This window comes from Cryptotermes secundus, unplaced genomic scaffold (assembly GCF_002891405.2).
Source record: "Cryptotermes secundus unplaced genomic scaffold, Csec_1.0 scaffold19, whole genome shotgun sequence".
Classification (NCBI taxonomy): domain Eukaryota; kingdom Metazoa; phylum Arthropoda; class Insecta; order Blattodea; family Kalotermitidae; genus Cryptotermes; species Cryptotermes secundus.
In genome coordinates, this window is record NW_019729897.1 from 1,009,693 (window position 1) to 1,035,762 (window position 26,070).

Consider the following 26,070-nt stretch of genomic DNA (forward strand, 5'->3'; position numbering starts at 1 on the left):
CCAGTTTTCAGTAAAAGTATTTATTCAAAAGATCTATAGGTACATTATACATAGACAATGGCGGCAACCTACAGATGTTTGGCTACACCTCAGTCTTAGGGCAATACATAACTGGATTATATCTCTCACGACCTGGAATTTATTTATACTGCAAGAAAGTAAAATAATTAGATTAAATTTGTGATTTTTGGTGGTGCTGAAAGTTTTTTGAAGGTACTGTAAGTTACTCTGATTATTGGGAGTTCAATTTTTTGTGACTTTGGATTACCAAAGTCCCACTGTATTGTGCACAGCACGTTATGCATACTCAAATCAATTTCATAATATAATTCAATGTGTTGTCTGCATTTCAGGACAAACGTACTGACCTGTGTGGACTAGATGATGTTTCTGGAGGTGAGCCAGCTGAGTGAAACTCTTTGTGCATACATTGCACTTGAATGGGCGTTCACCCGAATGAGTACGCAAATGCACCTTGAGGTTGGAGAGCTGACCAAATGTTTTGCAGCAAACATTGCACTCATAATGCATCTTGCCATCTTTTTTCTTGAGTGGATATGGGAGAGACTTGTAGCCTCTGGAGCCCCCGCCATGACTGCTGTTTGGGCTGTGAGGACTACTACTGCCACCAGCATCCGGGGACAACGACCTTTCACATTTGTGTGGTGATAACTGCTGCAATGGTGCCAATGGTGTCAGTAGATGGTGACTCAAATGTAAGTTCCCATTTGAACCATTCACAAGTCCACCATTCTGCAAACCAATCATGGGTGGAGGGTGATGGATTCCAGGGGTGCTGCGTTCCATGATGTGATTTGAAGAATGGGGGGGAGAGTATGACGTGGAACCTGGAGGGCTATGGTGGTGAATCATGCTCCCATTTTGTGTTGAGTACAAGTTGTATGGGTAGGGTGAATGGTTACTGAAAATCGGAGCTGATGGTAGGATGCTGCCAGGCTGTCCATTGAGATAAGTTACCTCTGTATGTGGAATTGGAGACTGGGGACCACCATGGTAAACTGAAGGTTGGGGTGGAGTTGGGGTTCTTGGGGAATGAAGAGGTATGCGTGTGGGCTGTAAAGGGGGTAGAATCAAATGTGGGTGCTGAGGTGACTGGGGGGGTGGTTGGGGAATAATTGAAGGGAGAGGCTGTGTTGTGGCTGTCGTATTTGAATTGTTTGTGCTTGAACTAGAATCTGGACTACAAGGAATTGTACCATACCGATGTGATTTCTTGTATGAATAAGCCATTTCTGTAGGTGATGATGGAGGGGGAGTAGCAGCTGGTAGCCTGTGATTTGGAGCATCTTTGTTATTGTTGGTATCTGTCCTGTTCCTTGTCAGTATATTTTCAAGGATGCTCATTGTGGGGGGACTGTGCCTGCTTATTGTATTCCCACCACTGCTTACCACTTCTGGTTCATAGTATGGTTTACTTGGCTGGACTGATGGTACAGGAGGTGGTGGTGGTGAGTCAACAATGATCACTGTGTCATTAGGGGTAACTGCCCTTCTTGGAGATGTTACTGGAGTCTGCTGGCTAGATACCAAGTCTTTATCGCCTGTGTCAATACTTTCTGTGGTATCAGCAGTCTTACTTTTGTAATGATATGCTTTTGAGATCTTGATTTTCACTTTGCGGTATTCATTTTTCTGGAGGTCTGGTGGTTCTACTACCACAGTTGTCTCTCTCTCTGTTGGTTTTTTGCTGGAATTGAAAATAATAAAACATAAACTTAGTTTTAGGGAGTTGGCTATCATGGTGAATACAGGGGTGAAGAATGACTTGAACAACACTGTGTGTCCATCAGACGTACTGCCTCCTAAAATATATTCAAAATGAATCAGTTATTCAGAACAGTGCTTCTGTACAAGTCTCTTAATGTGTATGAAAGTCCCATTCAGCACTTTCACTGTGACCTGATACACGAGATATATAGCTTTACAATTAATGCCAGCAGTAGTCAGGGGTGAATGGTCAGCTTTATGCTCTGGCCACTTTATCCCAGGAAAAACAGTCCCTGTTATCCAGTCACACTGGATGGGTTGGCAAAGAGGACGAACCCCCTATTTGTTCTGGAGTCAGAGTTCATTCATTCAGTCCACTGACAGCTGACAGTAGTTGCAATGATTATGAAATATATTGTCTGTCTGAACAACATTGATAGTGTGTGATGGGGGAGAGGGGTTGAAAGCAGGTACTTGTGGTTCTTTGGGAGAAGGCACTATGCTGAAAACTACCCAATGCAAAAATAAAATTTCTGCTTACTATTAATATTTTTCTCATTAGATCAGATGAGGTGACAATGGCAATGACATCAACAGCAATAATGACATCATCATCATCATCATTATCATCACCATCAACAACAACAACCATAACAACTCTGTAAAATCTACTAAAGCGCAAGATTTGTTTAAAGACTGGTGGTTACTAAGCAGGTCAAAAAATTCCCCATTTTTAAAGAACTCAAAACTTAATTACCACATTGATAAATGCACTAAGAACACAGTAATTTGGAAAGGTTAAATGTAGGGAAGAACTATACTGAGCTAAAAAAGGGTGTCCAGTTCTCACAAACTGCAGAACAATATGAAGTTTCCTAGAAAAATAAAAAATGTTTATCAACGTTGGCACAGAAGTACCTGTGACTGTTTCTAGACTATGTATGGATGCAGTTGTTTACAGATGATGATAACAGGTACAATGCCAGGTGGAAGAACCTATTAAAACTCTGAGAATAATGAGGGCCCGTGTTAAATAAAAAAAGAGCTTTCATATTTTTATTCTCAACTAAGATGTACTGGTTACTTGCAAATTCTGGGCATAAATAACCATACTGTTGAAGCACCTCTGAACCCTCTACTACATTACTACTCATAAATTCATGTACCTCTTCTCATTTAGAGATATAATGAGGAAAATAAATAATGATTTTTGTTTCATTTTATCTAGAAACTCTAAAAAATGAACCAGACTGATGCTCAACCCTGATCAATAAACAGCTGGATCATTTAAAATTTCTTGGCAGGTCAGATGGACAATGTTTAAGGTCACCAAGAAACAATGTCCTTAGACTTCCAGATTAGCCCAGACATTACACAGAATGTACATTTTTACTGCATTTGAATCAAAAGAATAGGGGGGCATCTTACACTGGCAAATGAAAAGACTGCATGAAATCAAATTCAGTTCTATAATTTATGATAAGTATGTTATCATAATCATTAGATTATCTAGTACCATTACTGCTATATCTGGATACAATATAGCTAGTTCTGAATTAGATTATATCTAACTGCTCAGTTTCTTACTGATGCAGGATCCATCAGATATTGTTCCATTCTTCTAATGTCTTCACTTCTGTTTGACCTACGAAAATGATAGGGAAAGTGGAATACTGGCTAATGAAATCATTTCACATCCATATTATATAGGTATATAAGCTATAAGAATTATCACAATTGCTAGAAGCTGCTTAATTTTGAATATGCAGTGATCCTCATGGCGATTGCCAAAAACACATTTAAGGTGCAAAATAAAATATTAATGAGAGTATCCAAAAACTGTTTATGATAAATATGACTGCTAAACAAAAGTTTAATAAGGGCCACGCCATAGCTCAAGCGGTTAGTCGCTGGCTTCCCACAACGTGGCCCAGGTTCGATTCTTGGTCTGGTCAAGTGGGATTTGTGGTGGACGAAGTGGCAGATTTTCTCCGAGTACTTCAGTTTCCCTTGCCAATCTTCATTCCATCAAATTCTCCATCATCATAATAACTCAGGGTAGGTACAATAGGCCAATCAGTGGCTGCCATGCTGAGTGGACCCAGTTGGACTCCACCCCCCACTAAGCGAATTAAAGAAAAAGTTTAATAAAGGATGTGGTTTAATCCTGGGAAGCCACATGGAACATTGATCACAGATCTCCACATTATTGCTAAATGCTTATGATGCCAATTTTAAAAAATAATATATTTGCAATTAATCATGCTAATATAGGGGAAAATGTTCAAATGTCTGAAAAACGCACAATCCAAGATATTTTATGCAGATTTTTAAAATGTGTATTTAATTATCTTGAAAACTGCATGGAAAGACCACATAATATTTCCTTAAAAACTATTCCTGATTCTGAATGCAAAATATGTTAGAAGTGAATCAACATTTCTGAATGTAAGAAGATAATTTTGTATAGATATCTTGCAAACACACTATAGCAGGTAAGTTAAATGCTACAGGAGAGAATCTGACCTGAAATCCAGAACGTAGTTGTTGTCACTGTCAGAATCACTGCTGTCCTCTGGTGGTGTGAAACCATCATCATGGTAACCATTGCTGTGGTAACCCTCATCTGATCGAACAGAGCCGTCTGTGGGAGTCAGTTGTGCTGGACGTGGCTCATAACCATGGCCTGCGACTTCCTTACTGGGGGATGGTGTAAGTTGTGCTGGGCGTGTTTCATAGCCACCAATGTGCATCACTTCCTTGCCAGGAGACACCACAATCTGGACAGGGTGGGATTCATATCCAATGTGATGACAATCCTTGTCAACTGTCTCGCCGTTGCTCTCATCTGAATTTGGAGAATCTGAGGTCACCACTGAAGACTGCTGCTGTACTTGTTGACCTACAACAGTATTGCATGCCTTTAAATAACACTCATGTGTGACTATGAAAATATATCCCTGTAGTTCTAAACTGTTTACATACCAGTTCTGGTATAAAGATGGTCTTTATTATGTATATTGTTGAATCTTGTAAATACCCATCAGAACAGTGGTAGTAAATTACAAAAAGTGGTTTTGTGTATGCAGTCATGAAGATCGGTTTAGTATGCTGAAAGTTGTTATGTCAGTAACAACACATACATAATATTCCTTTCATTCATGGCCACAACTGCTGCCCAGGCCATCTTTCTACATACTCAATGTTTTCTTAACTACTTTTAAAAAGTGCTTTATTCTTCATGTAAGTTGACAGTCCATGTTGTATAATTTCAGGCAGACTTCAATATGGTTAACAGAGTTTACTGAGTGCCAAATACCAAATTTCATTACAATTTATTCATGAAAGGACACCAAAGCTAAGCAGTACTTCCATTTTATCTCCCACTCTTGACTTACAAGATTTGAATATACTGTCTCAAAATTTCAGGGAATGGTGAATGTACAAAATTCTTTTATTTTTACTTATTAGCAGGGGTGGAAAATGGTTTTTCAGAAATAGGTAAACATTCTACACCACTAGAGAAGCTTGGGGGAATGACCCAACACATACTATTAAGGAAATTATTGTAGTGCGGGTTCAGGACCTCATTTCTACACACGTCAATGTTGGGAACAATAGTTAACTTAAGGAAATGGAAATAGATTTGTTAAAGAAAGCATTCTGCAAGCAGGGAGCATCTAACAATGGGCCCACTTCCAGCCCTGCTTATCAGATACTACAATTTTCAAGAAGTTTCTCCTCGATTACTTCTCAGGTCTGTTAATTCTTCTTGCACATTCCACAAGGAGGTGAAGTCCATGTGCTTAACTGAGCACCATGCCATGATGACAAATGCAAGAGTGGATGTACAGCTTTATGCATTCTCAGTCTCAGCACTAGATGTGTGTGAGTGTTCAGCTTCTCACCATGACTGCTTTATTCTCTAGAGAAAGTGACCCTAGTACCCATTGGATAGTATGTAAGGTGAACCGTGGAGTTACTCTGAATACGGTTAAGAGAAAAATATCTACCCCTGCTAGGAACTGAACTCTGATTCCCTGATCATCCAGCCTATTGCCTAGTCACAATACAGGGCTATTATAAACTATTTGGGCAAAGAAGTAGTGTCTTTTTGAAACCGTTACAGATAGAAACATGGAACAAGTTTAAAAAACATGGAAACTCATAAAGTTTATCTAGAGACGTTTGATATGTGCTCCATTATTTACTCTGCAATGTCAACGTGATATTCAAATTCTTCTTGCATACACCACTACTGTCACTCATTAACATTGCCTAAGTACTATGAAAATGGTTCTTGCAGCTCTCAAAGGTACTGTGGCATGAGGACTTGTTACACCTGGTCTTTCACATATCCCCATAGGTAAAATCCACATGAAGTAGGGCTAGGGATCTGGGTGACCAAGGAATGTGTCCTAATCCTCCTAGTCAAGACTTTTGCACTTCAGCTGCCACGTTCCTTTGGTAGCCTTCTGAGCACCATAGGTAGTTGCTACATTGCAATCAGTGTTGTCATTGAAAATTTAACAAATTTCTTTGCTGTTTTCAAGCTGTTTTACAATTGTATCTGCAACTATTTAAAAATACACTTAATTCCTTATCACTCAAAACATTTATGGCAACCCTGTACTGACTGAGGGACTTCTGCTGTTTTACTGGATCTCAGAAATACTATAAAGGGGCTGTTAATATATGCCCATGCATGCACACACATGCATAATAGTGGTATATTTTATTTCCATACGTATCCTCTGCAGCATAAGTTCTCCAGTTAGAGGGTAGTTGAGCCTCTCAGCAAACTCTCGGCAGTACCATACAAGAAGCTCCTGGTTCGGCAAGATTGGTTTGATGGTATAGAAGTAGATGTTCATCTGTCCAAACAAGCAGAGGCAAGGTCAACAGCACAAGCTCAGCTCTGTTATTTTTTACTTCCCAACATAAACTGTTATATACAGTTCTCAAATCACACTGAATTAGAAATGTGATTTGAAATGACAGGAGTAAATTATATATAAAAACAAAAGGGAAATTAAATTTTTCAGTAATTAAGTCATAAATTTTAAGCTATTTTAGCAGATTAGTTTCTTCTTTAAACATAAATTATCATGTAAAAAATCAATATTGTGTTTCTGTTTTGAATAGGGAGCTATTGCTGTGGGATTTCACAGTTGGCTTTCAGGTGTCTGTAGTTCCATAACAGGAGAATTCTATGACACAACAACATAAGAATAGCATACAAACACAAGTAACTTTAACAATTCTGAATATGTTAATGAAAAATGTTAAAAATTTGGTCTATGTAACTAAGCTATTTTATTCTACATTTTGTGACAGTAAATTAAAGAAGAACATTTCTTTATCATGTTTTAGAAGTACTTCAACACTTGCACTGTGATCCAGTTTGATGGTCTCATACTGATTCAAGGCCCTGCCATAGCTCAGGTGGTTAGTTACCAGCTTCCAATCACATGGCCAGGGTTTGATCCCAGACCAGGTCATGGGGGATTTGTGATGTACAAAGTGGCACTGGGGCAGGTTTTCTCTGAGTGCTTCAGCTTCCCATGCAAATTTGCATGCCACCAACTGCTGTGTACTCATTAATCTTCCCATCATTGATGCTATACACAGCTAATGCTGACAGTGCCATTAAATATCAAGCTTAATAAATCTTAAAACATATTGATTATATTTTAGGAATATAGGTCTAAAACTTGTGTCCAGTTTTCTGCAACATATAAACAGAATTGTGTTTGTGTGTTCATATGTAGGTGTACAATATGTATCTATGAAGAAAGCAGTCTTCTTGGATTTGGCACCGTGTATATGTGGTGTTAACAGACGTTTCGGAGGAACGTATCGCCTCCATCTTCAGGGTAGAAGAAAAAATATAAGAAATCCGCAAGCGAAGAGACCATGAGAACCGGAACTGCTTTTACTGGTTCTCACGGTCTCTTCACTTGCGGATTTCTTATATTTTTCCTTCTACCCCGAAGATGGAGGCAATACGTTCCTCTGAAACGTCGGTTAACACCACATATAGACGGTGCCAAATCCCAGAAGAATGCTTTCTTCATAGTCACCGCGGTGAAAGCCTCAAATCTTACACAATATGTATCTACTTTTACAAGGAAGCTTTTTGCATATGTCAACTTTAATAAAACTTCCTTCAATATTGCTCAAGGATAGAAAGAGCAGAAAATTTGTTCATTGATACACTGCATATTTCACAACTGCACATTAACGTTTCTTTGATTGTCTGATGACACACATACACTCAAACACAGATTTTATTTAGCCTCACACAAATAAAAAACATAAGAAATCTAACATGTTAACACATGCTTTTCTAACAGTATAGTGCAGCCATTTATTACCTGCATTGGAAGAGAGAATAACAGATGTTCCAACAAGTGGGGGAGACACAGACACATATGAATTTCTATGAAACCCAGATGACCCTATTAAGGGCCAAGATTCCCTGATCCAACTTGAAATGGAAGAGACTTGTGAGGGGAAACCATGATATCAATTGAACACAACAAGGAAGTGAAAGGAAATTTGACAGAAATGAATGTTAAGGTAAGGTCCTTCATGAACTTCTTGCAACCTAAGCAACTTCACTTAATTGTGAAAGACCTCTTCATATATCATACAAAACATAAAAAATTATAAACCCATCAAACTACTTTTTATGAAATGTGAACAAATTAAAAATTCAAACTACTTCTTATACAGCCAAGCTTTAAATGTTGATGGGGTCCAGCCCCTCCAGCCCTTAGGGGTGGTCAGACCTTGGAACAAGCTTTTGTACTAAGGTAGTATAAAACTGTAATGCTAATAATGGACGTAAAACAATATATGTTAGAAATCATAATTAGAAAACACAAAGTAGTATAAACAGCATGAACAGGTGTTTTTTATACTAGAAAGATCACAAAATATGAACACATAATTCATCACAATTTGAATTCAACCATAATTTTTATACCACTTCAGAGCAGTGAGCTTGAAACATTTATATGATCCATACAAAAAAAAGGTTTAAGGCTCATTAAAGGAGTGAAAGACAGGGTGTCTTGTAGAAGTCTGTTTGGTGAATTTAAGATTTTGACAGTAACTTCTTTATATATGTAAGATCTTATGCTTTTTAAAAAGAACAAGATCTACGCAACTCAATTTTCTGACATTCACAAGTACAACACTAAAGGAAAACAGGATATGTATGTACAAAATGCAACACTGTTAACTGCAAAATAAGTGTGATTAATATGGGAATTAAAATACATAACAGCTTGTCCCTGAATTAAAAAGATTATATATTTCTAAAGTTTTTAAAAATGAATTAAGGAGTTATCTACTACAAAACTGTTTTTATTCTCTGCAGGACGTTTTTGGTAACAATGATGGACAGTAGTTTGGTGGCTCGGGTTGGTTCTGATGTGGCATCAATGTATATAGGTGGTATAAGTGTATGCATTGCTTTATGTTGGATTGCTAGGGGTTGTCATCCATGGTTGCTAGCTTCAGCGAGGGGATGATGATCCTAAGATGAGTGTATTGCTCTTAATCTTGTGTACCATTTTGTACATTTTTTGGAGTTATTGATTTGTAGTGGTTTAGATGGTTTAAACCGACTTGTCCAATTGTACTTGTGTAACAGTTTATGGATATAAATAAATTATAAATTATGAAATACACTAAGGTTCATTGCACATACCTTATACTGGCATGCTATAAGATTCTGTGATGCTGAAGAATAGGCTGGGTTGACATAACGCATCCAGTTGGACTTACTGGTATCATAACCATCCATGTAATAGAAAAGTTCGTTGTCTTTGTAAACCTGTGAAACCAAGAAGACATATGCTGACAATGTAATAATAATAACTGAAATTTATGTCATATATTTTGTAAGATTTGATGCAGCTTGACATGAGACAGGAAAGCCATTGGTGCATTCAGGAAAACTCATAGTAAAATATATACACACCACCATTTATTTAATTCAAGTTTTTCCATCACCTTGGGCAGAGTTTGAATCCAAGAACTTACTTTTGTAATGAAGTAAAATTTTCATCAAAATGAGTTTTTATATTTGGGAGCTGCTCACCATAGGAAGAGCCAGTTATGGAAGCCTCTGGTGCCTTAACCTCTGTTCTCATTTCAGAGTCCTTAGAGTGAAGATCACTGTCATTTCACTAAGATTTGGCTATGGTAGCCTTTCAAATATTGGTAAATGAAAAGTTTTGTTCAATTATTGGCCAAGGTAACATAAACACATAATGATTTGATAATAAGAGCATTTTAATCACCAATGCTACTGTTAATTTCAATAAGATGAGCCCAAATTTATAGTTATTATTGTTATCTCTTTCTATACCTTGAAAGCACAAGATTATTTTCAAGGCACATAAACCACTAGATATAGAATATGTTCAAAACACCACCACCAAGAAACATCCCTGTCACAGAATACAAGAACCCACAAACTTGGAAACCAAGATCAATAGCAATGATAATGACCATTAAATAGAAACATAAATTTCACCGAGGTTAAAAGAAATCTTTCATTAAGCTTTCACATGTACTTATCATAGTTACTTGAATTGCAGGTGCAAAAGAAAATTGATTTTAATATACTTGTATGTCTATGATTAATCTAATTTTGATGTGAATTTGAAGAATAGTTCATTGAGAGTAGTAATACAATTTTAAGTCCATATTGATAAATACTTCTCTCACACTAGTTAAGTTATGAGTTCAAGCACAAGAACAGATATGGATGATAATATTACTTAATAAAGTAAGGTATTGTGGTCAAAATTTGTTCTCTTCACATTCAGCAGTGTGCCACTATGTTGCTATTTTTACAGCCACATTATCAAATTCCATACATCTTCTTAACTTCTAACCATACTAAATTTCAATGTCTAGCTACAATATATTTTTTTCACCATCATAAAAATTGAACAGCAAATGTAAGTATTGCATAGTCACAATTTCAGATATTATACAGATCGCTTCATTACAAATTAAACATTCATATAGCTACAACCATAAAAACCTTTATGCCTACTGAAGAAGTTGAAAAAGCACTCACATTGATATTTCTAACGAGAAGAAATTAAAACAAGAATGAAGATGTAAGAGTAATACTAACACTGTGCACACAGGGATCTAGTAAATTAGATTTCCAAAAAAATATGAAAATTTGTTAAGCTCTTTTATATGGTATACCGGCAAAAACTAAAAAAAAAAAAGGTAACTGTAAAAATTCATATTAACATTTCAACTTGTTATGATTGATGTGTCTACCTACAAATGTGAAGTTTTGTTTGTATGGCAACAGGTACCCCTGATCTGAACGTTATGTATGAAACTTTGCTTGTGAATCTTATTAGAAGAAAGAAATCTATAAAATCCTCAAAAACATTCTGCCTGTTTTTGTTAAGATATGTCATTATGTCCTTTATTTCTGAATGATTAAAAAAAAAGTTTAAAAAAATTACATAGTTTTGAGATCATTATGGAGAAACCTGGATATTTTGTGTATATGACACAATTTTAACTCATTATATTTCTTATCTCCTGAATGATTTAATGCAGAAGTCTGGGAATAATATTACTTATTATTTCTCAGAGGAATAACAAAGCATTATTCTTTGCGAAACATACTTTCTACTCATTTATCCCTTTAAATCATAAAATTAAACATATTAAGAGCAAATGGCTTTTAATAATTATTAATATTCTGATGGCCAGACTGATGATGCTGTTCAAGTGTGCACATTCAGTTGTGCTAATAATTTTAAAGATACCAAACTGAATGATCCATTTTTATACATGAAATATCTTTATGGAATTAACACAAGATATCTCTTGTTATATAGTAATTATGAAAATATTATATCAAAATTTGAATTATTTTGAACCATTTGATGTATTTTGAAATTTCTAGCCTACTTCTTGCACAGGTATACTGATTTACACAAGAGTTGCATTCTGGAAAGTACATTCTCAAGAGGATATATTTCAACAGTAAACTCATTGACTGCAATTCCTTTTTTGGTAATAGAATATTACATGGGCTTAAATTATGGACTCAAAGGTCTATGGAAGTGGATGGAGTAAGGTCATTAACAGTGGTTTCCTCTTATTCTTGATCAACTATTATTTCTAAGGTTAACGGAGCTCTACTTATAAGTCCATGTCATTTAAATCTATGTATCAAAAGAACAAACAATATAAGATGCAGAAATCACTGAGCATTTACACCAAGTTATGTGCCCCATGCTGATCCATATTTTCTTGCAAACCTCCCAAGGGAATATCAAGAGTCCAGCCTCAAAAATAAGCAAACTAAGTTGCAAAAACCAGCTGCACATATGTGGCAATGGAATGCACAAATAGGGATGTTCCTAGCTATGAAAATCATGCCTGTACAAAGGTACATCAATCAAAATATACCAATTTTTATTTATTTTTGTTTCTGTAAAAATGTTTTCAATAGCTCAGATTATATAGCATTAGATAATAGGATATTAGTGAACAATGACCTGGAAAGGGTGTAGATGGAAGTGGTTATGGCCTTATCCTGGTAATTGTCTGGATAGACTGAGGAGAACCATGAAAAACGCAGCAATGATAGCTAATTTCAGACTGAGATTTGATTGTTAGACCTCCTTGATATAAAGCTTAAGTAGATATACCTGTAGTATGGTACTGAACATTAAATATATATATCTTCCCTATAAAAACTAACACAAAATGTTATGATAGTTTGGACTTTGGTATTTGAAAAGTTGCAAATAACTTGGAAAATTGAACAGTAAAGAAACAGTTCTTGTACAACTGAACGACTTCCCACTTACATTCAAGGCACATATTTGCTTCACAATAACCTACAAGAACAGCTTTCAATAAAAGAGATGAGAAATGTTTAAGTTATGTGGCAATTCATTAACTGATCACCAGTTAATATAAGACAGTAATTATATTGATCATTAAGGTACATCTCTCACTGAGTTCACTCAGACTCATCATGGGCTGCATATTCACAACTCTAGTATGAAGCACCGAAAACTAACGACCCTTGGTTTCCATATTAATTCTACAAATAAGAATATCAAATCAAAGTATTAAAATATTACATGACAGTTAAAAATAAAAACTATAATTTGCAAAGTAGAAATCAGTATAAGTACCTTTGGCCAATGTCTTGGTTCTTCTTTAATTTGCACCTGATTGTACATGTTAGAAGATGACATGAAAACAAGACAGAAGACATGAACATGTAAGAAGTGAAACCCAAAAACACCACAAGTCAATATTATAACAGTGAAACTAGTTCACATTGGTCACCCATAATTTTACAGAAATATGATCAATTAAAAATGGGGAGGAAGGTAAAATAGCCTAAATTTTCAGATATGCTACATGTGACTTAGTGCCAAGTGATCACTGGAAGCTACATGTAGCTGCTGCTGTGTATCAAATCCCTGATGTAGACTACTTGCCTGATAGCTCAGTCTGTATACCGACTTGAGCATGGGACAGAAATATGAACAAATTATGATTAATGAGATGCTAAAGATTAGAAGCAGGAAAGTGCTCCATACAGAAATCCTTTATTCTTTGTATCATAGAAATGCCTATTGTGTTGCGTTCCTTTCTCCCTTGCCTTCAGTGATAATAATACAGAAGTTTTATGCATCTTAGTGTGATATAAGAGAGGGTACAAAACCTCTGAGAATTACTAAACTGTGATTTAATAAAATTCTTAAACACATTACACAGATGCACGATAAAATTATTGGAAAATGAGCAAGTCATGAAATTTGAATTTCACTCAAAAAAAGAAAACAGATTTATAAAATTTGTGATGTATTACCCCAATCAACACATGCATATGACCAATATGACAAGTTTCACTGCATTAAAGAATTAAAATAAGAAATTATGGAACTAAGTTACACAGTTTGGCAAGAATTTAAAGTATGCTAGATAAACAAGAGATCTTAGATCCAAAATAGACTATATTACAATAAAGCCATTATGTAAATTATGTACAGAAACTATATAAAATTGATTAGTTACAAAAGAGAACATGTCCATGTCAGCCACTGGATGTGTTCCCTTCTCCAACTAACCAATTAAACCGTTAACTTCACCACTCTGGATCTTACTGTGTATTCGTTATCCTGCCCCCCAAAATATTTTGTCTTGAATCTGAAATGGGGAGATATTTCAGGGCATGTTTAGGAGTTCCATTTCACGTTTGTGCGCAGCATCTTTATGTTTCACACAATGGCAGTGTACTAATAAATTCAAAGATTACTTCATTGTTTCTTCTATGAAAGTGTAATGAGCTGTCTTGTTTTATTTTCTTTATCATCTGAATGCCAATTCCTTCTTTATTTCAAGAGAGTCATCTATAATACGTAATTCATCAGTACCAATAAAGCAGATTTATGTACTGTTAAGTCCATTGAACTATCACGCCAGAGGCAGAATTCTTACCTAACAGCTGAGGTCATGATAAACATGTTCAGAGGTGGGAGTGAATGGACATGGAACCTCAGCACTCAGCAGTTATGGGAGGCTAGCAGAGGAAACCCAAAATATTTGGAGAAAAAATCTGTGACTGTGGCCTGAGTTGCCACGTTGCAGTTGGGTAGGGAGGGGTTCTACGTTGCGCAACATGTTACAATATTTTCTCCATTAAAAATTTAATACAGAGAGTCCTGATATTGAAATCAGGCCTCCATAGTTAGAAGCTGGTGTCTAACCATTTGAGCTACTCGTACAAAAATTTTGTATCCATAGAAGGCAGTGGGTTAAAGATAAAACATACAGCAACTAAAGATGAGGGTCACAAATTTTTACATGAGATAAAAAATGTAAAGTTCTAAGGACTTCAGTTTATGACAGCTGTGTTAATTTTATTTTTAGTCAGACAATATTGCTATATTTACTTTGAAATTGTCTGAAACCAACACCAATCTTACAAGTAGTGTATATGTTATAGCCAAATTTCAAAATCTGGCTACTGCTCAGATTATCTGGATGTCAACAACAGTCAGCCTCCCTGGGCTACAACCACCCGCCCCCCGCCCCCCCAAAAGGGGGGGAGGGGCATTCTGTAATTGATTTATCTTGACTATAGGCAGGACATGGATAACTAACTTCAGCAATTCAAAATTGTTTTCATTGTGCAAACATTAAAAAAATTAAGCTCCTCAGATTATTCCATCTGTACATACCTAACCTAACTGTCAAGTCACATTGATTTTATTTCATCTTGTAAAAAGGTAAAGCTATCCCTGTAACAGGCCATGGAAGCACATAGGATTGTGAGACTTCATGGCTTCCACATTTTCTAGACAACTGGCTCACAGATGGTGGTGAGGTTGTCAGCTTTACACACCAGCCACAATTTACAACCAGGAAGATTCCTGGTACTCATTTCTATTAGAGGCTGAGTCAACACCAGCACCATAGTGTGGCTGGAAGGAATAGGTCAATTGAAAAATTCAGTGACTTCATTGGGAATTAACCTGCGACCTCACGGCTTGTAGCATATTGTCTCAACCAACTATGCTACTTCATGCCCCATAAGGAAATAAACTTGATAATATTTAATTCATAAATTTACCTTCAATAATATCATTCAATCACTTCATGTTAGGCATTAACAAAACAGGTGAATTTTTGCTAAGATCATCCAGATATATCAGAACTAAGAAGTATTATGGTAAGAAAGTTACAACTGAAATATCCCATATCAGAAACAACACTATACTGAATGTAAAATATACATAAATTTTGATAGGATTTTAAGGCGCAAACTGCAGTCAAATATAGAAAACTCTGATGTACAAGAGAAGAAGTAATAAATTAAAACTGTGATGATTATAGAACTGAATTTTCAGAGAACACAAAGTCATACACTGAGTAACACTCAGTTCATATTTTTTAAATATTTTCACTCTCCTTTCTGTTCAGAATTACTCGTATTATGACATTGGCACAGATTTCAATCACAATATGCTAATTATTGCCAACCAGCAACTAAACATAATTTTATTCTGGAAGATGTAAAATGAAAGTTACTTTGAAAACATCCCAGTATGTTGACTGATGAATTCATGAAAGAAATGTGGATGTCATGGTCTGGTATGATAACTAAATGACTATATAGCTTTGTTCAAAATTCTGCATTCTTTGCTCGTACCAATGAATTTCACAATTTACTGGATAACCCTGCTGCTTCGTATCTGCTGGGTTCCAGGATCAAATATCGGCCAAGACACCAATATACTGAGGTTTTTCATGGTTTTCCTCAGTTCATCCAGGCAAATGCTGGGAAAATATCTTAAATTAGGCAGTGATGGCTTTCTTCCACATCCTGTCCAATTCAACATTCACACATTATCCCATCATTCAATGCTATATAGTCTGAGCTACTGACAGCATCATTAAATAAACTGATAATAAATAAATTTAGTCCATGCAATAAGTGACTTGAATATAAATTTCATATCAGGGTACTAACTCACATCACATTTATTTACCACTCAATTTTAAATGAATTTGCCAAAGTTCCATCAACATTTAAGAAAATGTTCATCTATAATTACCAATTTTTAGACAAAGTTCCTAATTACATAACACTATTCACTTTCAAAGTCTTCACACCCTTACTGTGTAATACAGTTATTTCTATTTTGTGTCCTTCTGTATAGTTTCTTCTTCTCTCATTCCTGTATCACAAATTACGAATTTCCTTCTGAAAGTAGCATCAGAAAGCTTAGTGCTGTGTTTCTGAACTCTCAACACACCTACTGCCAATGATGAGGCATCTTTACATTATTTGTTAATAATGGTACAGATAAATAATGGTACACTTAACATTTTAATGTAAATTATATTATGAATTTCTCTATAAATAACTAATAAATATATATTTCCAACCATAGTAACTAATCTACACAGCTGTCAAGTCCCTGTTCCTACAGGAAAGTGTTATGGCAGTGTGTAAAAATGGGGCATGACAATATTCTTTGCAGGTTTTACCAGCTCACTTTACGTTATCATCATTCCATTTCACTAGAATGTCATATATTGTCTGAAGTGGTGGAGCCTTGTTTGGGACATAGCATTTGTTACAGCGTGTTAGCAAGATGTATCATATGGAACATACCCTCCAGAAATACTTCCTGTTGGCAGTGTTGGGCACAGCATCCTTGGCATATACTTCACCAACAAGAGGTCCAAATCTTGTTCCTGTTGGAATGTATCCTGTGCTCCACACACCTTGCACCTGTAATTAATATATATATGAAGTAAGAGTTGCAGTCAGCAGCTTACATAGGAGCAATATGAACTTAAAGGACATGATATACCTCTTTTCTTCTTGAATTATTGAGAATCTTTTATAATTACCACCAGATAACACAAAATCTGTGCTCTGAAAAGAGGTATGCACATTGTGAATATGCATTATGTGCACAAATCTGCCAAACAGAATAAACTTGACGATTCCTTCTACACGTATTACCCTAACACCAACTTCAAGATTCACATCCCATTTATATGCTGGTCTTCTGTGGAGGAATTCCAACCAGAATTTCGAACAGGTCCTCTGTTTCTCCCAAGCATGACATAAGTTTTCATGTCTCAGAACGTGTACTTTAATCAAGGGAATAATGACAGGTGAAGAGTATAGTCAAATTCTGAAATTACTAGTTACATAATCGTTCAATATCCTAGTTACTGAACAGTCTCAGGCTCAAATATACTCTCAGAAATGTGATTTAAAATACCTCTACTCATTGTCTATTGCACAGAATGACAACATTTTCTCACCAGATTTCCGTTTGTGCTGACGATGTGAAGCCATATTAAGAAACATACAAGCCATAAAGAAAGGTATAAACTCTGTTAGATGCTATTAAAGGGGTTGGTCTATAAATAAATGCCGAGGAAATTAAATGTAAACTTATGTCCATATTTTTCTACCAGAATACAGAACATAATTGTAGTATATAAACTATCTTACCTGATAAATCTTTCAGAAATGTGGTGACTAAAATATTTAAGAACAAATGTAAAAAGTAAGTAAAGTAAAGCTATCCCTGTAACAGGCCGTGAAGGCCCATAGGGTTGTGAGCTGCCGAGGTTCCCACACTATCTAGACAATCAGCTCAAAGATGGCGGTAAAGTTGTCAGCCTTAGGCACCCGCCGCGCTTTACTCCCCAGAAAAATTATTTGATGAATTCCTGGTACTCATTTCTATTAGAGGCTGAGTAAACCCCAGGGCCTAGTGCACCTGGTAGGATTAGGTCAATTGGAAAAAAGTCCAATGACCTTGAACCCGCGATCTTCCGGCTTGTAGCACAGTACCTCAACCAACTACACTACCGCGTGCCCCCAGGAACAAAAGTAACCAATCAGAATTACATTCAAGAAGGAACTAAAAGAAGACACATTTGAGGAATCTTATATACAGATCTGTTTTAGTTCCCTCACTCCTATCTAAATTTGTAAAGATTAACCTTCACAAAATAATAATGGTACTTATTTTTTCTGTCGGTGTCTAATGTGGTCATTCATATCAAAGGAAGAGGATAGACTGTGGGTTTCTTAGGACACGATAGTTGGTTTAAGAGAAAGAACGTGACAGAGACTACAGAAAGTTGCATAATGAAGAGATTCATAATTTGAACTCCGCATTACTCTACTTGCACATTAATTTTATAGGGACAAGTAAAAAAGGATGAGATGGAGAGAGGTATACATTATGTATGAAAGGGCTGAGAAATTAACTGAGAATTTTAATTAGGAAAACCGCGGGGATGAGACAACTTGGGAAAGTAATGCATATGTGACAGGACAGAGAAGCACCAAGTAAAATCGTTCATTGTCCAGAATGTTTTTTATTTCTCTATACTTTCGAAATATATTTCCGTTGTTAGGGCCCCTCTATGCTAAGACATATAGACCGTTATTTACAGACAATTCCATTCAACCCCATACAGCAAATACAGATTCCTTACATGCCACAAAAAGGCACAATAGATCACTGTGGTCGCGGTGCAAGGGCCAAGAAGGCCCACCCCTTATACATTCATTCATACATGCCACAAAAGGTAAAGATAAAGTTTTACCTGTATTTAACTAATTAACCTATACGCCATGAGTGGATGTATAGATGTATTTTCTTGACCTTGGCAATAATTGGAGGTGAGTGGTCAGCTTCACGCCCCTGCCGCTTTAACCCCAAGGGAAAGAGCCCCCAGTACCCACTGGGTAGGAGGTTGGGTACATCTCAGAACCGGTCTGGACAACGTGGAGGAGAGAAAATTCTAGACCTTATCGGGACTTGAATTCTGAACCCTCGGTCGTCCAGCCCGTAGTCAGTCGCTATACCGACTGACCTATCCCAGCTCCCTTACATACCATATCAAAACCAAAATTAATGACTGCTCATATCAGAACTTGGGAGAATTGTTGGCGCTGCCAGAATTCAGAAATGTACACACACACAGTATGATATGTCAAAGAAAACAGAAAGAATATCACATATTAGCTGTAAAATTAAATTAAAATTAATAACAATTTTAAATTTAATGCATTAATAAGGAAATATAAATGAAGTGGTCAATAATTTAATAAATCATGCCACTCAAGTAAGGGCCTGCAATGATCAGCGTCAATGCATCATAACATCTTACAGAATTAATGATCTTCTATGTTGTGGCACTCTATAGTTTTGTAGACGGATACTGACATTTTGGAGGAACGTTCTTCTGCCAGTAACCTAGAAGATGAGAATTTGAACAATCGCCACCTTGAAAACCTAAAAAATTGTAAACTTTTGTCATATATTCATCTCGCCAAGGAATATCCCTAAATTCAAAGAATACCGTCTTCTATAGAAACTTAAAGTTTGGCTGCTAGGGGTTCTCTCCCAACATAAGGACATGTATTGATGTCTGTAGCACGCATTTTTATAACTCTGTATGGGAAAGCATCACCAGCACTTTTGAAACTTTTTACTTCCGTGATAAATGTTCATCGAACTAGTGAAGATATACCTCGTTAACATGGATGTGCAAAGAATGCCAAAAGTTCAAACACTTCTTGAAGCGGCGTGAATATGCAAATCGCCCGTTATTTCAGACAGATGTCGTATTGAGGAAATGGGCCTGCTGAAGTTATGAGAAAAGCACATTAAAGTTTTTTAATTTCAATTTTCCGGTTTAAGGCAACTTTTCTTTCTTAATAGTTCCATTCTCGTGTTTTCCAGAGTGTGAGGTATTTCGGATCGCCTCTCTGACCTAGTGGTCAGAGTTCCTGGCTACAGATCCAGAGGCCCGGGTTCGGTTCCCGACGCTACCAGATTTTCTGAGAAACAGTGTGTCTGGAACGGGGTCCACTCAGCCTCGTGAGGATAATAGAGGAGCTATTTTAAGAAAATAGCGGCTCTGGTCTAGAAAACTGAAATTAACGGCAGTGGAGATACGTTGCGCTGACTACGTGACACCCTCTATCCACTAAAGTTGGCACTACCTTCGCCGACGAGCGGCGGTCGCTCGGTCGGTATAATTCGCATGCGGACTCGAGCCACGGAGTTTTTTTTTGTTTGTCACGTATTCCGAAGTAAGTGCAACTATGATATAAGCATCTCATTGCTACATTTCTGAGGCGTAAGATGAAACAAAACGTTTTCCAGCTTCAAAGTGAGCGCCCTGTACCCGAGGTTCATAACGGCCGATCTGGGAACGAATGAACAAATTGATATTGATCCATGCATTATTAGGACCTACTGAGTGCTCTAGAGAAGTTGGATAATCTAATTGCAAATATTATTGTGGTCATTATTATTATTATTATTATTATTATTGCGTCTCTGGAGGAATGTCAATAATTCTGGGTACTCAGTGTCAATAGCCCTGAGTATGTACCATGATGCTACCATCATTACGAATGTGCTTATACAATAGCCCATTATCTTATGGGTTTATACTACCAGCGTCGAGACATGTGTACCACATTTTCGTTTTTGCTTTCCCATACTTTCCCAAAGTTGTCTCTGCTCTTAATTAAGCAATATGCCATGAAGACATATGGAGAATTGGAGGTATACCTCTACCATTCTTGACCTTGGTACTAGATGGAGGTGAGTGGCTAGCTTCAGTCCCTGGCCGTTTTACCTCTGGGGAAAGGGCCGTCGTACCCATTGCACAGGAGGTTGAGTGGGCACCAGAGTCGATCGGAATTCTATGGAGAAGAGAAAACTCTTGTCCCTGCCGGGAATCGAACCTCGCTGCCCAGCCTGTAGGCTGTCACTATACCGGCTGATCTATCTCGATTCCCAATGAATAAATTAAACGATACTTATTATTAGACCTAATTAAAATTAGACACTGTCGGCGATTTCATTTCACTGATTACAGAACTTTCAGTCTAGTTACATATATATTTTAAAGGTAATAAATATTTTTTACTGTCATAAACTCCGGGTTTCACTATAACAGCTCGTTTGAAAACACACCCGCTTACGGCGTGAGTCTTACGAGCCGATGACACGCTAACTCTGCCTTTTACAGGGCTAGATGATTCATGTTCTCAGAGAAGAAACAATTCATCATTCCTTTAAACATCTAATTATCACGATGCCGCCAACAAACGACGTGAAAATTAATTCTCGGCAATTTAAAACGAGACAAGTTACGCGTTGATGGGATCAGAGACGAGCAGTGCCAAAGCTGAGACGTTCAGTAGCCGGCTTCCCACTTCGGCGTTCAGGGTTCGACACCAGATCGTCATGTTTTTTGGGGGGTTGCCCAAAGTGACACTGTGGCAGGTTTTCTTCCACTACCTCGGTTTCCCCTGCCAATTCTCATTCCGCCAATTGTTTCATATTCATTAATCATCATATTATCGAAGCTATATAGTTCCGATAGTGACAACTTGGGCGCCAGCGAAGGGAGGAAACTAGACACGTCCTCCCCTGGATTCTTTACAAACCAAACGAAAAAAGGGAGGAAATATATAAAATATTAATTAAGGGAGGGGGATTGTTGCTTGGCTGAGTGACTAAGGCAGTGGATAATTCAGACGAGACGCTCAGGGATATGAAATATTCACCAAGGTGACGATTCATATTCTAGAGTTCTAGGTTACGAAATCATGTAGCTTCGAAGGTGTATATCAATGTTTCGAATGAAAATAGGGTCTCCATCATCAGGGTAGATTAAACAATCTGGGGTTCTCATGTCAATGAATGCTCAGACTGTGATCTTGAGGGGGGTGTTAACGTGTATTCTTTCCCTAGACAATTTGGAAAAGTTTAATATATGCCAACAACATCGGTAAAACAAAATTGTATTAGGGAAGACATTAATAATATTTAGGGAATGGTAGCTACCGTTCAGTCCAGAACTTCCTGCCGTTCTATATATTATCTAAAAAAAAATGGAAATTTACAGAATTATGATATTATGTTTTTTATGGGTATGAAACTTGGTCTGTCACACTACAGGAAGCATATATACCAAGAGTGATTAAAACAGGATGCCGATCACAGTGGCCGCTTGGTCTAAAGCATGATCCGTCTTCGCCCTCTCCAACACTGGGATCGTGGGTTCTTATCCCACTCTAGGAATGGATGTATTTGTGCGTTTACTCTGTGTCTGTAGGGGGCTAATCCCCCGTCCAAGGATCCTACCGACTGTGTATAGATTAAGAAACTGAAAAAGCGGTCAAGATCCACAAGGACTGTACAGCCATAGATAGATACGTGGGTTAAAACAGTATGCAGAGAAGAATATTTGAATCAAATTAGAAGTTACAGGGTGTTGCAGAGGATTACGTATTTAAGATCGTCACGAAATATTATCACGACGCACAAATCAACGAGGGTGAGATGGGTGAGAAATGAAGCCCTGACGGGAGAGGAGAAGTGCGCACAAAATTTTAGTCAGAAAATCAGATGGGAAAAGCAATTTTGGTAAAGGCGAATGTTCCGGTCCAATAGCCCGTCACTATATTAACGTAACTGGGAGAATACTGTCTCTTCTCCATTCGGTACGAGTTCCAGTGTTTTGCTGAGGTCAACAATACGCTCTGCGCAATAAATACTTAAGCCATAGATTGAGAGCCAAGGAGGGCGGATGGATTCACCGTTATACTAGTTGTCCCAAAACTGTGCCTTCACCCATCCGTCGCTTTAAGGAGAAAGAAAGAGAATACAGATCTATTATCACTGCAATTGTGCGGTTAATTTCTCACATGACTTTAATTCTCCACAGCACTTCGAAATATAGGTCGAAGTGAGAGGATAATATTAAAATTGTATTTAAATAAAGGGGTGAGACGGTGTGGACTGGATTCGTATGGCTCAGGATAGGGACCAGCTGTGTGACCTTGTAAAGGAGAAGCATTTGGAGTCTTTAAGTGGATGAAAACCTTTCGAAAAGTTAGGTGATTATTAACTTATCGAGGACTTTGCCCCATGGGTTCAGATATGGTGGAATACGGACCAATACGACGGAAGCCCATTAGCCAATATAATTTGGTCTGCCTGTCCCCGCTGCATACAGCTATGCGACAGACCAACTCGTTCAATATTGCTTGAATAGATTATAAATAGACACAGAGACAAACTGGCTGGACATATGCACAGACAGAGCATTTCTGAGGAGTTGGTGTGGAGTCAGGTATATAAAGTCGAATTTAACAGAGATGCATTTCGGTACCTGTTTAACCCTCGACCTTTCCGGCGCCAGCGTGGGAGGCATATTTGACCTACTGAGCAACAAGTGGTTTAGCCTACTGTAAAGTATTGAAGTAAAATTCCCATATCAAACTTTACGAGAACACGTGGAGGATTACAGTCAACTGGCGGCAAAGTTTGTAAGTTATCACTGCCTTATTGTAATTTTCAGAAAGGGGGAATTGAATGAGGGAGCTCTGGGTTACCGCTTGTCAGAAGAACACGCAGCTCATACACTCAAGCCTTTACACGGTACTTTACTGATGCATTACAGCTGGAGGAAGTGACGACAAATGACCTTGACCCATTCAGGTCAATGTCGTTGATTTTAGCCACGAAATCCACAAACGTGGAGCGAGATCTGAAAAGCAAATAAGGTAAAATTTGTCCCTCTGCTTAATTACCTGCCACGTCGTGAATAAATATGGGGGAATGGAGATATGACTCCATGCATTCTAACATCGCCTGCATATGGGGATGAGCGGGCGGTTTCACACACTGTGTAGGAAGCGCCAGGTACCCATTGATTTGGAGGCTGGGTGGGCTCTAGTGCCACTATGAACGCTGACTATAAAAGAAGTCCCTTGCACTTGCCGGGAATCGAACTCGATTTTTACACCAACCAACCAATCAACTAGACAGTCTACCGACTGACGTAAGGAAAACATTTGTTACAAAGTGTATAATTAAAATAAATTTGGAGCCGGTAAGTTGGTCACAGCTGCTAGGTGCTTATAGTTAAACTGTGTAGGCGGCGACGGCTGATTTTCTTAACGCATTTTGTTTTCACGCCGTATCCACTTCTCAACTTTTCCACTGCCTGTAACAAGATCAGAAGCTAAAATGAGAAGCCTTACTTGTTTACTTAGTTACTCATGGAGCTGAGCCCTTCTGGAGGAGCCGCCAATTCTGTAACTACTCAAGAACTTCCCAGCATTTTATGAAACCCAAAGGTTCATTACCGTGTTCACAGGAGCCCTCCACTGGTCCCTAACCTGAGCCAGAACCATCCAATCCATACCATCCCATCCTATTTCTCTAAGATCAAAATGAGAAGCCTAGTCCTTAAAACTGAATTTGATTTTTGAAGAGTTTACGGTCTTCGATAAACAATTCACTTGATTCGACTTCAAATGCATAAAAAAAACTTCATCTAGCATAAACAAATATGAATAGAACACACGAGAATATATCTACAGTGATGTTTAGAAACAGATCAGTCGGTAGGCTATGGCGACGGTCAGCGTGGCTGGGGTTATTTGTGGCAGAAACAAAAGAAGTTTTCTTTAATACACAGCGTCCAGACCGGCTCTGGGGCTCACCGTGTCTCCTGTCCAATGGCTACCGGAGAATTTCCTTGGGGCGAAGAGGTCGGGCAATGAAACTGACCAGTCATTTCCATCTTGTGCCGTGGTCAATAATGTTGGAGCTATACTTCCACTCCCCCATACGTCTTCATGGCGTACTGCTTAATTAGTTAATCATGGTGACAACTGCCCTCACATCGGTAACTCACACTATCTCTCTCTCTCTTGATCTACAGCCAGACTTTGGCCGCCTTTTCAGTTTCTTAATCCCATACAGTGTCGGTAGAACTTCTTGGACGGGGATCAGCCCGTCGCAAGATCGCTACCTACACACAGAATAAACGCAAACAGACATCCATGCCTCGTGTGAGATTCGAACCCACGATCCTAGTGTTAGAGCAGGCGAAGAAGGTTCATGCCTTAGACCGTGCGGCTACCGTGACCAGCTGGAAACTACAAACACTAATCAGATTTCAGACAAAAGAACACTAGAAATATACATTTTTATACAGTTTAATTCACGAAATGACATCGTCACTAATTCTGAACTCCCTCAACAAAAGAGGAAGAACATTAAGACAATCTAATTAAGACAATACGTTACAACAGTACGGCAATTCTATGCCCACGAAATGACGATGCTGGTCATATCGATAAAATTTTTAATATGAGATTTCGTATTAATACGTAGATTTACTGAAGGGGGAAGTTAAAACTTAAGAGAAATAAAATATTTCCCACTGAAGTATGAATTTGCAGGTCACGATAGCCGAGTGGTCTAAGGCATGTACTGTCTTCGCTCGCTTGGAAACCGGGATCGTGGTTTCGAATCCCACTCAGGGCATGGATGTTTAGTTTGTGTGTGTGCGTTTTTCTGTGTTTGTCTACAGGTAGAGACCTTGCGACGAGCTGATCACCCACCCAAGGAGGCCTGCCGAATGTGTAAGATCTAGAAAAACCGAAGTGAACGGAGAAGTTCATGGAGGTAGGCCAAGGCCCACTGGGGCTGTAGTGCCAAGGGGGAAAAAAGGGGAAGTATTAATTCATATATTTTGATTCGTTTGTTATCATTCAGAACGTGAGGACAGCACTGTGAATACACCTTACTCTATCATACTAAATTTTTGCCTAAGCATATTTGAAAATAAGAAGAATAATTTACACAAATATATCACGATGTTCCTAGGAAATCTAATTAGAATTGTTGTGTATATTAATGGCACTACTGTCTTAGTTACCAACCAGATATA

General features: G+C 37.7%; 1 protein-coding gene across 3 annotated transcripts in view; it reads right to left on the bottom strand.

The window, feature by feature from the left end:
• Window positions 1-26,070, bottom strand: part of LOC111865692 (PR domain zinc finger protein 1) — a 242,890-nt gene that overhangs the window by 14,521 nt on the left and 202,299 nt on the right. For 2 of the 3 annotated variants that reach the window (XM_023853912.2, XM_033751924.1), the window contains 6 exons: window positions 16,934-17,053; window positions 12,936-12,971; window positions 9,449-9,574; window positions 6,476-6,602; window positions 4,255-4,630; window positions 369-1,708 (listed from right to left, as the gene is read on the bottom strand). In XM_023853912.2, coding sequence (XP_023709680.1) covers window positions 369-1,708; window positions 4,255-4,630; window positions 6,476-6,602; window positions 9,449-9,574; window positions 12,936-12,971; window positions 16,934-17,053 — 2,125 coding nt within the window. The remainder of the gene's footprint in view (window positions 1-368; window positions 1,709-4,254; window positions 4,631-6,475; window positions 6,603-9,448; window positions 9,575-12,935; window positions 12,972-16,933; window positions 17,054-26,070) is intronic. The other variant, XM_033751925.1, reaches the window with a different exon arrangement.